Below are 12,977 nucleotides of genomic sequence, written 5' to 3' on the forward strand. Positions count from 1 at the left end.
ATTATCATTATGACCAACTTTCCGTTGTACATTTTCTATCAATGCTATTTCATCACACACAAACAGACAACACGCACTGTGGATTAAGAAGAGCAATGATGGAAAAAACATCACTTTGTAAGTCAGTACATTCATGTGACTTGTTAAATGTTTATCGATCGCACGGTTGGCCTTTAATCTTTGTTTAGCCTCACTTTTTCACAGAATGACACAATCCTATGACTCTTTGTTTATTCAGAGAACTGACACGAATGTAGCTACTTGCTAAGTCCCATAGTTAAAAACAAAACAAAACAATGAGAGGGACTGATTTGTCTTGTTTTTAGACTTAGTTCTCAAAAGCAAAAACATGTCAGCATATGTATGAATAAAGTTTATAAAAAAAATATGTAAATAAATAAATATAAATTATAAATAAATATGGAAATTACTTTTGACAATTTTATCTTATCGTTATTGTGCTACTAACAACCAAATAATCACATAGAACAATCATAAGTACAGTCAGAGTTCCTTTTAATACTAAGCTGGCTCTATTTTTGTAACTGGCGTATAAATCCTGCATAGTGTGTGGCATAAACATACACGGCAGAGACAGGTTAGATCTGATGTTAGTTTGCAGATGAGCGAAGGCCGGAATATGTGCTAGAGCAGTGGTGTAAAACTCATTTTTGTTATGGGCAACACTGTAGCCTTATGGTTGTCCTCAGAGGGCAGTTATGAAAGTGAATCCATATAAATGTTTCATCGCTTCCTCATATTATTAGATACACAGTAGGCAACACAACACATTGATGCATAACTAGTTTTGAAATTAGAAGTTCCAGTTACTGCTGTAAGAGGTTTGGTAGCAAGAAAATGCTTGCAATATTTCAACGTTGTTACTTATTACATATTACAATTCGATACAGATTTTAGCAAGCATCATAGAAGTTGACACGTTTGATTTGCTTTTGCGAGACACATAAAATAATTTGGCAGGTAGGATCTGGCCCCCGGGCCTTGAGTTTGACACCTCTGTGCTGGATGGAGAGCTCCGCCGCTGATGGAGTGGTCACAGCCAGTTACAATCATGGGCAATCAAAACAGCTCCTTTCATTTCCTTTAATTGCAGCTCGCAAAACACATCTGTGCCATAAAGTGGGCACTTGGAGACCGGTCCCACCCCTGTTCGTTTGTGTACCCCCTCTCCCACAGCTGTGCTGCACAGTGGGCTGACTTAACAAATATACTACTATAATACATTTTGATGAAGGCTGTTCACATAGTTATGAATGAAATATATCACATAGACCAGCTGTCTACCCTGCGCCAGTGTTAGATGTGGTCTGAGCAGGCAAATGTTTAGATTGACACCCTGCCACCAAATTGTCACTCTGCCAAAAACACTCACTCTGCTGTGCTTATTCAATCATCATGGCGGAGACAGGTCTGGCAAATTAGAAAACACGCACAGTGAGCCTTGTACTGATACCTGTACAAAAATGTAGAGCCCTAATTGTTATATCATAATCTTGGTACATTAATTGATTGTAAAGAGCATGCAAGCAAAATATAAACAAGAATTTCTTACATTAGATCAAGGCTAGCACAAGACTCGGAATGACTGCTCACACTGTAAAAAGTGAGAGAGAAAAGAAAACCAAAGAGAAAAGTAAATTGGCAATCACATGATATTTTATTCGTGACTTAACAGTGGCACAGGTACAGTGTATGGGGGAATAGATGTACAAAAGTCCCTTTTTTTCCCCTTTTTCATATTTCTTAAATCCATAAATAAAATTTACAAAATATTTTGGATTATTTCATGTTTTCTTACACAAGCAGGGGGTACAGTTTTAAATTGTAACTCTAGCAGTTTATAGTGATATTTCTATAAATTGACATAAATAAAATTCTTTCAGCGGTTTGATCCAGTGGGGTGGACATACAGTGTTCCCAAAAAGCAGAAGATGAAAACAACAAAGAGATGTATAGGAGTCAGTCATGTATTTACCAGAAAAAAAAGGCCCGTGACCATTACAAGAAGAGACTTGTGGACTTATGCCATTGAGTTTCTTCAAGTGCAGGACCCCTTTTTCTCAAAATGAATGAGCGACACAGGTACAGCAGGCCTTATTTTGATTGAGTACGTAACACAGATTCACAGTTCCTATCTCACCAACCAAACATAAACAAAGACATTTTTTTTCCAGAAAAAAAAAGAAAAATGGCAGCAAAAGAGCAAAAGATGTCAAAGGCTGAGGTGCATCCAAGAGCGCTATTGTATGGCACAGAGGCTAACGACTGGGCGCTGGGACAATTTTTCTTTTTGTTTTCCTTACAAAATAAAGAGTTTGGCAAATTTCATTTGTACATTAATGCATTTTTTTTGCTGATTTTTTGTCAACAGCCAAGAGCTGTATGCCAACAAACAACTGTCTGACTAATAAAATAACACAAATGGTATTGATGTGTTTCAGACCTGAAAGAAAGTTGCAACCCCCCCCCCCCGCCGTCCCCCCCCCCCACCCCCTTCTCTGCAGCTGAGCCAGCTAAGTCCACATGGAGTTTGCTCATGCAAATGGATGAATGGACTGACATGGTGACACCATGAAAACATCATCCATCAGCTCACAGTTCATCTCACAGTCTTTGCTGGTGGTGGTCCACAGAGTGAAGGTCAAACATTTAGGACGCTGCTCCTCTTGAAAAAATATTTATTAGTGAGCAACATCATCACAGCCGTTTGAGTCATCCTCACAGACATAAGTACAGTTTGCCTCCTGCTGCACTTTCGGGCAAAGATGAAAGGTCACTTCCTGGCTGAAAGGTTACTTGATTGGATGAGGCTCTGAGTCCTCACCATGGTGACGAGTTCATTATGTGGCCAGCTAGTTTGACAACTAGCCTTAAACAATAACAAAACAAAAAACAAAGTGAAGATTTTGTAATCCATTCGTAATGTTCATAGCCACCCACCCATGTCTCTTTTCCTTTTAGTTCTTTCGAGTTTGTGTTTTCATTTTCACAGCCTCCATTTCCTAGAGAAGAAGAGCAGCGTCTTAACGCTCGGTGTCATTACAAATCTGACCGTTAGATGGCGACATTGTGCCTTCCTTTATGAAGCAAGTGACAGGGAGAAAACGCAGACAGGCATTACGGACTATTAAGGTTTCCAAATGAGAGAAAAATAGTCATTCGTGAAGAAAATACACACAAAAGGAATAATGTAGAATGTAAGGCTAATAAAGTAACTGAGAAACTAAGGGGAGATGAAAAGATCAGGATAGAAAGGACACAAAAGGGTTTGGTAGATAAATCAAGATGGTGAAATACCCGCTCTTATGTTCTCTAGCTGTCTTCCTTTGGACACGCCTGATCCTCAAATGGATCACTGGCTCCACCGGGCAATGGAGAGGTTGGCCTTGTGACAGCAGAGTCCTATGAAAGAGAAGGTTACATATTTATCAACTTCTAGCTGAACATTTAGAAAATTACAACAGTGTTTCATGTTGTTGCATGTAAGATACTAAAATAATCTTTGATCTCTGGCTTCTGAACTGACTTGACATTTTTCTATAAATAAGGTGTGCTCAACGCTATTTGGCCATATTAATCAAAGAATATTCTCTTTGCTGTTTAGTCAAGATCAGATCACTGAGCTCATCCATATGAGGATGTCAGAGTGGAACATTACACTAAGTTGTTAAATCAAATCCCCTTATGCCCCACAGGGTTCGGGGCTTTACCGATTGCTCCTTGGAGTCGCCCTCGGGCTCAGCATGGGGGTGGTCTGCAGGGATGCTGCTCACTTGGCTGGGGGGGGAGTCTGATGTAGAGCTTTGTTGAGGAGCCGAAGTGGATGCTGTAAAGTGAAAGTGTTTTTAAATGAAGAAACACAGTAAAAGTGCAATGCATTTAGAAGCATGTAAAGCATAAAGTCACATTGCTGCTCCCTCCAATTCAAGGTCACGTAGTAGTAAAAACACTTTATAAATAAGAAAATCAAGTGTCTGTGCTTTTTCTCACTTATTCTCATGATTCCATAGGGTAGTCCTTCAGGGACGACACATAACACAACATCTAATTGGATTCAAGCAGAACTCCATCAAAAAAAGAAAAAAAACATCTACTCCCTTTTCTATATTATATAATTTGAAAAAAAAGACACAGTTTTTCAGCCAGAACAGTTTACCCAAGGGCGCAGAGGTCGACATGACAAAAAAAATGAAGAGCTGGGATAGAACACAGATATTCAAACTATGATGCCGAGTGTATAACATTACAAATTTATTCATGGTCAGGTTTAATAATAGCACATTTGAAGCATGATTAGATAATATTAAATTAAAATGAATTAGTCAAATCTTGATTTTTTTTCCGATTATTTTTTTGGTACTTTTTCCACTATAATGAAGAGAATGTTGAAGTGGTGTTTTAGTCCTCTGTTGGGTGACATTAAAAATTTGGAAAGGTTGGAATAGAGTTTCATTTGAGAAAAAGGTGGCTGTAAATTAGATCTGCAGGTGGACCATTGGATGGCCTTTACAACATGTCATCACCGCTTTTTTCCCTTCAAGTGTGCTCAACCTCACCGCGTGCTAATGTGTAAACAAATATCTTGCCAAAGGTTCCCTGGGTCTTGGAACAACAATGACAAAAAGGGCAACATGCAAACAAACTCAGAAAATATTTTACATAATTATACATTTTGTATCAGTGCCTGTGGTAAAAAAAAAAAAAGAAAGAAAGACAGCTGCACCATTTTTACGAGCAAATGTGATTTAGCATGCAGGCATAAAAATCAAGAACACTCACGTGATTCAGTAGATGGCGATGTGGATGTACCGGGGCTCAAGGTCATCCGGGACAGATCAAGGTCACTGCCTTCGTCTTCCAGTGCAGCAGAGGCAGGGGGCGATAGCAGCTGACTGCAGACCAGGATGTCGGTTACACCCGCGAGGCCTGGGGTCGCACACCTGCTCACCGACAACCCGCTGGGCCCCGCCCCTGCCGTCGACGGGCCCTCCCCTGCATCCAAGTCCATGGCCAGGCCGTCTTTACCCAGGCTTAGCTGCCTCTGAAGCAGAGCGGGGTCGGCCGTGTGCTGCGGGCTGGTGATGGCCGAGGAAGGGGCTGATAGGTCGCAGGCTTGGGGGCACATGGTGGTAATGGGTACCAAGCCTTGGAGCATGGCGGCTGGGATGGCATGGCCCCCTACTCCCACAGTTTGGGCCGGCATGTACGCTGCCATGGCTGCCCATTGCTGCTGGGTGGCTCGGAAAATGTTGGCCTGGCTCCAGATGAGGGGCTGGCCGCCGGGCAGGACTTGGGCCACTTGCAGGGGCCCCTGCACGGGGAAGGCTAATGTCTGAGCCTGGCCAGGAAACGACTGCTGGGCCCACTGGGATGCTTGCACGGGGCCCATGGTCATATAACCTGGTGAGGCAATGAGAGAAGGAAATGATGCACATTACAGCTGGAGAAGAGGGAACATTTATGTCGGAACTTGCTAAATTACCTCTCTAAATCAATTTGTGTTGCAAGGAAAGAAATACAGTACTGCATGTGCAGCTTTGCTGTTTTATTTCCAGAAGACCATTAGTCCAATTCATTTAACGAAATGATAATCAGTTGTGAAAACACTTAGCCAATATCAATTAGACTAATTCATAGATTATCTCACCATGGATAAGAATAAATAATGCTGCTTGCTTCAGTAGTTGGATAACAGTCTTGTTAAAGGTAAATGTGTGACTCCAGTATCAGTGTTAGGGCTCACTGTGCATTCAATTCCAGCATTAATACATCAAACAAACAATAAAAAAAACACATGCTTTTCAAGGTTTAGCATCAGTACCAGCTGTGTTTTATGCATTATACACTGAAAAAAATGTAGACTATAAATCTCCTTTAAAAATGTATCTGGTTCCAGATGATTTTATTTTGTGCAACCACCTGACAAAATAAAATGGAGTAAATTCAACACAGCAGTTTTTTTTCAGTCCAGCTAACTCACCTGATGGCACCGAGGTCGGGCTGAAGGGGGCATACATCTCAGCAGGATTGGGCGGCTGCTGCTGCTGCTGCTGCTGCTGGCGGCTGCTCCTGCTCGGGTCCAGTGTGTTGGCAGGTGAAGGGGGCATCTGAGAGAGCACATGGCACGGATGACAACTTTATCAAAGTCACTCCGAAGTCAGCTTACTTGTCTTTATCCAGCAGTACTCCCAGATATAAGTACTGTATTGTGGCGTGTCATAGAGTGCTACCCTCAAAGGTATCACTTTCTTACCCTTGATATTTGAAATGTACCCTGTATCTTTCGGGGCAAAAGAAACTATATTGTTAACTTTAACAGAATGTGCCTAAAAGGGATGGACTGGAACCACTCCCAATGTACCCCTAAAACTGCCAGGTCTTAATCTGATCATTTGTTTTCCTGCACATACAGTTGGAATAAAATGTCATTGTCAACATGTATGCCTACAGGATGTTTGCTTTTGTGTGAGCAGTACTAACCGAAGGAGGAGTGGACATGTCGCCGAAAAGATCGAAGTGGTTGATATTCTGTGAAATGAACCAAGGGAGAGATAGCAAAAGGTACAGTGACACATCATGAAATTGAAATTCAATAGTCATACAATCTTGAATTCATCACCACATAGACTACGGTGGTGGTGGAGTCGGTGGGTGGGGTACGGGGGTGAGACAGCTATTCACTCGGGCATTTGTGCTGTGCATGGAAAGAAACTACTATCCCTTTGTTCCATTATCAGAAAATGGATCTTGAATGGGCCTTTTCGTGGCTCGCTATAATTGAGTGGGTAAAGGGCTATTCAGTTCTGTAAAACAGACCCTGATTAGATATTCTTGTGTCTGCCAATCAAAAGCGTCCTATGAGAGTCTGACCTGGTTTTGAATGCTGATGCTACCGTGTGAGCAGATCTACTAGAGACAGAGGAGTGAAAGAGGGAAGAAGCTCCTGGAAACACCCGACTCCGACAAAAAGGCCACAATATGAGCAGAGATGACCTTGCGGAGGGAGTCGGGGGGGACGACCGCACGGCTATTATCGAAGCTATGGTGGAGCTACGTTGCATGAAATGTAACTGGGGCCATGCATAAGCAGACAATGAATCACCACAAAAGCACAGAAAACACAAGGATTTGCATGCTGTAAATAAAGCGCTGCATGTGGAAACACAAGAATCCCAGAACAGAAAGAAAGAAAGACATGGGAGACATCCCAGCAATCAGTGTCTTTGCAAACGGGTCTTTTATGTCCTCTTTGACATAACGGATCTCACAGTTTGCACTTTGTGACCACCGAGGGCTCGCAGAATGGCTCTGAGTTTGGAGAGAAGTAAACAAGTGTGCACTGAGGTCTCTCCCAGCAGGCACTGACACACATCAGGGGAGCGCTTGGCTCTCGAAAAGCTCCGACTGAATGAACAGACAAGCAGTAACACTTAGAGATATGGAGGCGCTGCTACTTATACTAGCATGGGGCTGTATGAGTGAGATAGTGAGGGGCCGGGGCAGGTTATCTGTTTGATAATGCTGAGCAAAAAAAGCACAACAACGGTGGTGAGAGAGAAGCGCTGTGCTAGGAGTTTTCTTATTTAGCAAACTAAAAGAAATGTTTTTTTTCGAAGTAATTGGAGAGGTTATCGCTGCATGATGGATGAAATGGATTTTTTTTTCGTTTGAATGGTTGGGAGGAAAGTGCCTTCAGTGTTTTCTTAAATGAAAGACTTCTCGTTAAGGGGCAGCTTGATGGTGGACTACACGAAGACTAAATGGCTACACTGCATGCAACTCAAAGCACCAACACCCCACCGACAAACCTCACGGTGTCATCCTCTGAAGGAAGATGAAAGTGACTCCCCTTGTATTTATTTACCCAGCTAACTGGACCAGACAAAGGCCATGCTGATTTTGTCTGGACCATCTGGCCACAACTGGCAACAGATTTTGAATAGCGCTGCATTTTGGAGTTTGCCTCGCTAATGTCCTGTGGAATTACAGGCATGTCATGACCACGGTCAGCCAATCAGCTATCAGATTTTCTTCACGAGGACCCTAAGGAGAGGTTTGAAGGTGGAGGCGTATAGAAACAAATAATAAAAATAAAAGAACACCTACAGTCATGAAATGGCGTTTGGGGACATCATAGATCCCTTCCTTCTGCTGACTGGTTGGGACCTGCATTGGATTGGAGGTCGATTCAGATGTAAATAGCATGGCAACACTGTTTTCCTTATTAATTAGCAGGCTGAGTATTTAATGTCAGGACCTGAAACTACGAAAGTATAGAAAGCTTACTACATCCATTTTGATTTAGTCCACTTCTTATGTAATTTTATCTTTTGTAGCGATGGGATTATGCGAACTCTACAGTAGTGCTGCTGAATCTATTCTAGTTAAATCAATATTGATTGCAAACAATGGCTGAGGATGTTGGGTGAGCATTAAGAAAGCCTATTGTTATTCTGCACGAGTAAAGCTTATCTGACAATAAGAAATTGCCTCAGCTAATATTTCTCTCCCAGTCACGAGAACGAGCTGTCGCTTTTAACCTCTCCACCCGTCTCTCTTCGCTCCCTGTGCTGGTTAACTTTTGCTTATGTCCCCCCCCCCCCCCCAAGTCTATTGATCTTGTTTCACTGCCAGATCAAATGGCATGGCAAGTGATTAATCTCTCTCGCTCTCTTTCTCTGCATCTTTCATCTTCAGAGGAAGATACAGAGGGGCAAAAAGAGGAGGAGGAAGAGACCAGCAGAGAGGAAGGAAGGCTGGGAGGAGGGTGTCGGATTAAACCATACAACAGGTCCCTAAAGTCCTAGCCGCTCCTTCAAATGGACTGGAAAAAAAAGTCCAAGGCCTGAATCGCATAGATGAAACTGACCTTGACTGTGCTTGCGCCTCTTAAATGCTACGTGAGGCTTTTTCACTTGACGTCTCAAACACAAACTTCCTTCACTGATTTTCATGCTCATCTTAAAACAAAGGCCCTTCGACACCACATTTAAACCTGAATCTGCAGAAATGTCTCAAAGTGATGAGCTCGACAGCCGGTTGCTGTTAGTACTATTATCTTCTATCACAGGGCATATAATAAGGGAGAAGAAAAGGGGCGATGCTTTGTCTTTGTACCTGATAAACGCTCTCCTCTGACTGGGGGCCACGGAGGGGTTCGTGTCCAGCCTCAAACACTATGTACTACAGAACAAGGTGTAAAAGTGCAGAGAGGGGAGACACATGGCAGATTTGCATGTAAAAATACAGGGAGATGATGAGAGGGTGCCACATGATGAGAAGAAACGAGAGCACACAGGGGAATGGGGTGTGGGTGGTATCAAGTGGGGAGTGAAAAGAGACCAGGGAGGGTGTAAAAAAACAAAGTGGAGCAGAAGAGAGAGGAGTGGGGGCATGAGGAGAGAAAGAAAAGGTTGGAAGGGGAAAGAGCACAAGTATAATAAGTCAGGTAGCAGTTCATAGCAATGTGGAGGTTGTAACCGGAGGTCAACAGAAACACGAGGCTCGACATCTTTGACAGAAACCAGGTCTGAAAATTTGTAATTAAGCCTGATCTGTGTTACATATTGTCATGTTATGGACCTCAAATTAAATAAATGGCAAAAATGATAAAAACAACAAATTCATTTCTCAGATGAAAGGATTATAGCTCAGTTGACATTAAATGTATTTCTCAATTATAGTGATAGGAAACATGTTTTTGTTTCAATTGTGAGTTTTAAAAAAAAAGCCCACACGAACTGTGTGATTTCTCAAAGCTAATCACCATGATATCGCATTTTAATTCAATTTGGTAGTTCTTTAGAATATTGTAAAAGGTCACAAAGCAATAACGTCTTATAATATACAAGCAATCCAATTATGTGCTAATTTTAGAAAAAGTACAGTATTTCAGTTAGTGTTCTATAAAAGGGCTAAATTTGATACAATGAAAAGCATGCTTTAATAGTTATTAACTGTAGAATGTGTGATGTGTGATTTGTAAAAAAAAAAAAAAATGTAGAACTAGTCCTTTGAGTCCCTGGCCCCATAGCTGGAGTTGTGTCAACCAACTTCAAAATAGCACTGCAAAATGAATGACAATGCTGATATTCAAGAGCAACAAACAGATGATTGGGGAGGTGTTTGGTCAGAGTAAGAGTTAGTGTTGTCTGTATTCAGTGTGAGCGGAAACACAGAAAACATAAAATCAAGTGCAGCCATAAAGAGGGGTGAATCACAATTCTGGGTGGGAGCAGATCTTTGGAAGAAACTGGAACACTGACACAAATCAACATAAAAAAAAATATGGTTTTACAACATCGCACTGGCAAATGGAAGTTAAATGGTTGAACAAAACTGTCGGCAAAGATGGTCCACTGGGGGTTGCTGGGTGGTGAAACTTGTTGAATCATTCATTTGAGCAGATCAGTGACCAGATAAAGTATGCAAATGAGGAATCAAATACTCTTGAATTGCCAAGGGGTAAAGAGAAGCTGCGTCAAAGCAAGAAAGCCATGAGGGTTCTTGCAATGTGTGCTTACAAACCTACCTGGTAAACTGGATCGTCTGCTTCGTCCTCCAGGATGGTCTGTGAGGCAGGAGAATAGAAGGCACACAACACTTTTTACAGCAATATAGTGTGGAAATAACACACCATTTTGTGTTTTTTTTTTTTTTTTGCCAGCAAGCATGTGTGCACACATAATTTTCCACATCACACAGAGTCTAATATAGCTCCTCTTGCACCACTAGTGCCCATACAGAACACAATATAATGACATCCATTTCAAATGCATTTAAAAGGGCATTCTATACAAATATATTGAGGCTCAATTTTTATTGACGCTGTCAGGGAGACATTGATGAATACGATTGATTATTTGTATTGAAGGTCAGTAGACTATGCAGGTGTTCCTAATAAAGTGGGTGTGTGAGTGTACAGCAAACAGCAAAAGAAACACTATCTCTTGTGCACATCAAAAGGAGATTTATCTTTTGTGAATATAATGCAACATCATTTTTTAAGTCCTACCTGGTAGACAGCCTGTTCACAGTGTTTGTCCTTTTGGGCCTTTTTCTCCATCTCCTCCCGCTGCTTAATGTCGTAGATGAGTGTAAAGAGGTCACGCAGGTCAATGATGAGAGGCTCCGCCTGTGCAGAAGTGTGAAAATCGAAGCAAGATAGTGTGAGAAATGAGGAGTGATCCAGTTCTTTCAGGCAAGAGGAGGATTTGGAGATGGGAGACAGGCAAGCAAATATGTCCTAAATTTATGTATCGTGATCATGGAAGAGTTAACAAGTGCTTTCATCAAAATACTCACCGACTGGGCAGTCTTGATGGCGACAAACCTGTGGTGGCCCTCCTTTCCACAAACATAGCCAAAGGCCCGGTGGTCCCTGGTGTCCTTGGCAATGTAGCTAATTTCATGGACTGAATGCTGATGCTGGAGTACCTGGATAACGGAGGCAAAAGGTTTAGGCTCATCAATATGTAACTTTAAAGCGCAAGTCAACTAAAAAATGTTCTTTACAAGAAACTGTTCGATGCAATTACATTAGCCTACACACGGCATTGTGATTAATACTGTGTTTGCGGAATATGAGTTAAGTAGTAAAATCCACCTGTTTTTAGCGGGTGGCAATTTTGTCACTTTTGTTGACTGAAAATGACATCTCAGTTGCTCATGGCTCAGGTAACACCCAATCATGGCTCAGCTTCAGAAAACAGGTGAGCCGAGATTGGCTGATACCTCAGCCCTGAGAAACTGTGAAGTCATTTTCAGTCAACAGTAAGTGACAAAATGGCGGCCCCCGGAGATGGCTAAAAACGGGTCGATTAACTCTTATTGCACAAACGCATGAATTATCAGAATGACTTGTTTCAACGAGTGGGCCTGCACAGAACGTATTCTTGAAAGAAATATGTTTGGGTTGAAGTCCTCTTTAATGACAGAACATAACTGTTTTTCATTCCATAATACTTTGTTAGTACATGTTTTTTTGTTTTTTTGTTTCATTTAACATAAGAAAAATGAAGGATATCATTGCCAAATACATGCTGTCAAAATGCTACATAAAGGATGTCTCATTTCAAAGGCTCCCTTGTATGCACACAACAAATGTGCCTTCTTTCTCTGTATGTTTGAAGGATATAATGCTGTCCACTACTATCCTTTACAGCTTCTCTATGTATACCACCGCTTAAGCCTGAAAAAAAGTAAGATATGGCGGAATAAACTGGAGCGAATGAGGAAATTTCAATTTTAAATGTGGGCCCATAAATTTATATTAAAAATATGTTTCAATTTGTGGTGTTAGTAATGCTAACATGCATCAGGACATAAATCGTTTATACAATTAGAGCAGTGTCATAGCTGGTCCACAATTATTACCAAAGAAAAAGTCAGATGATCAGTGGTTGCCATGGCAATGACAGAGATTTTCCTTGATACGTTTGTGCACATTAAAAATGTTCAATACGGTTGTCCTCATCAGGGTCATGGGCTAGCTTTGGCCTGTCCCAGCTGACATTGGGCTAAAGGCAGGGTATACAATGGACTGGTCACCACCACCGCCCGAGTCCGACCCAGAGATGAAGGTGGAGACGTACGAGCGCACGTTTGAGCAGAATGAAGAGCTCGGCCTGAACGACATGAAGACGGAAGGCTACCAGAAGGACAACTAAACAAAAGGAGAAATGCCACCCAGAAAAACTAAAAATAGATTATAGACATAAAGACAAACATCCATTTACACTCATATTCATATTACAGGCAGTTTAGAGTCTTCTGGCGTACACGGATGCTAACCGCTTGTTACACCGTGCTTCCAAAAAATATATATATATATATATCAATGTCTGTCTGTCGATCTATCTCTGTATCTATCTCTGTATCTATCTATCTATCTATCTATCTATCTATCTATCTATCTATCTATCTATCTATCTATCTATCTATCTATCTATCTATCT

At 41.5% G+C, this 12,977-nt stretch overlaps 1 protein-coding gene across 3 annotated transcripts in view; it reads right to left on the reverse strand.

The window, feature by feature from the left end:
- Window positions 1-2,517: 2,517 nt before the first annotated feature.
- Window positions 2,518-12,977, reverse strand: part of dab1b (DAB adaptor protein 1b) — a 45,495-nt gene continuing 35,035 nt past the window's right edge. The window contains exons 5-15 of one of the 3 annotated variants that reach the window (XM_086042474.1): window positions 11,326-11,457; window positions 11,036-11,155; window positions 10,553-10,591; window positions 9,139-9,204; window positions 8,128-8,187; window positions 6,502-6,549; window positions 6,002-6,128; window positions 4,801-5,421; window positions 3,732-3,847; window positions 3,319-3,423; window positions 2,518-3,023 (exon numbers count right to left, since the gene is read on the reverse strand). In XM_086042474.1, coding sequence (XP_085898600.1) covers window positions 3,334-3,423; window positions 3,732-3,847; window positions 4,801-5,421; window positions 6,002-6,128; window positions 6,502-6,549; window positions 8,128-8,187; window positions 9,139-9,204; window positions 10,553-10,591; window positions 11,036-11,155; window positions 11,326-11,457 — 1,419 coding nt within the window. In that variant the 3' untranslated portion in view covers window positions 2,518-3,023; window positions 3,319-3,333. The remainder of the gene's footprint in view (window positions 3,024-3,318; window positions 3,424-3,731; window positions 3,848-4,800; window positions 5,422-6,001; window positions 6,129-6,501; window positions 6,550-8,127; window positions 8,188-9,138; window positions 9,205-10,552; window positions 10,592-11,035; window positions 11,156-11,325; window positions 11,458-12,977) is intronic. The other 2 variants (XM_086042475.1, XM_086042476.1) reach the window with 2 other exon arrangements.

This window comes from Filicampus tigris, chromosome 10 (assembly GCF_054856515.1).
Source record: "Filicampus tigris isolate MCC_2025a chromosome 10, RoL_Ftig_1.0, whole genome shotgun sequence".
Taxonomy (NCBI): domain Eukaryota; kingdom Metazoa; phylum Chordata; class Actinopteri; order Syngnathiformes; family Syngnathidae; genus Filicampus; species Filicampus tigris.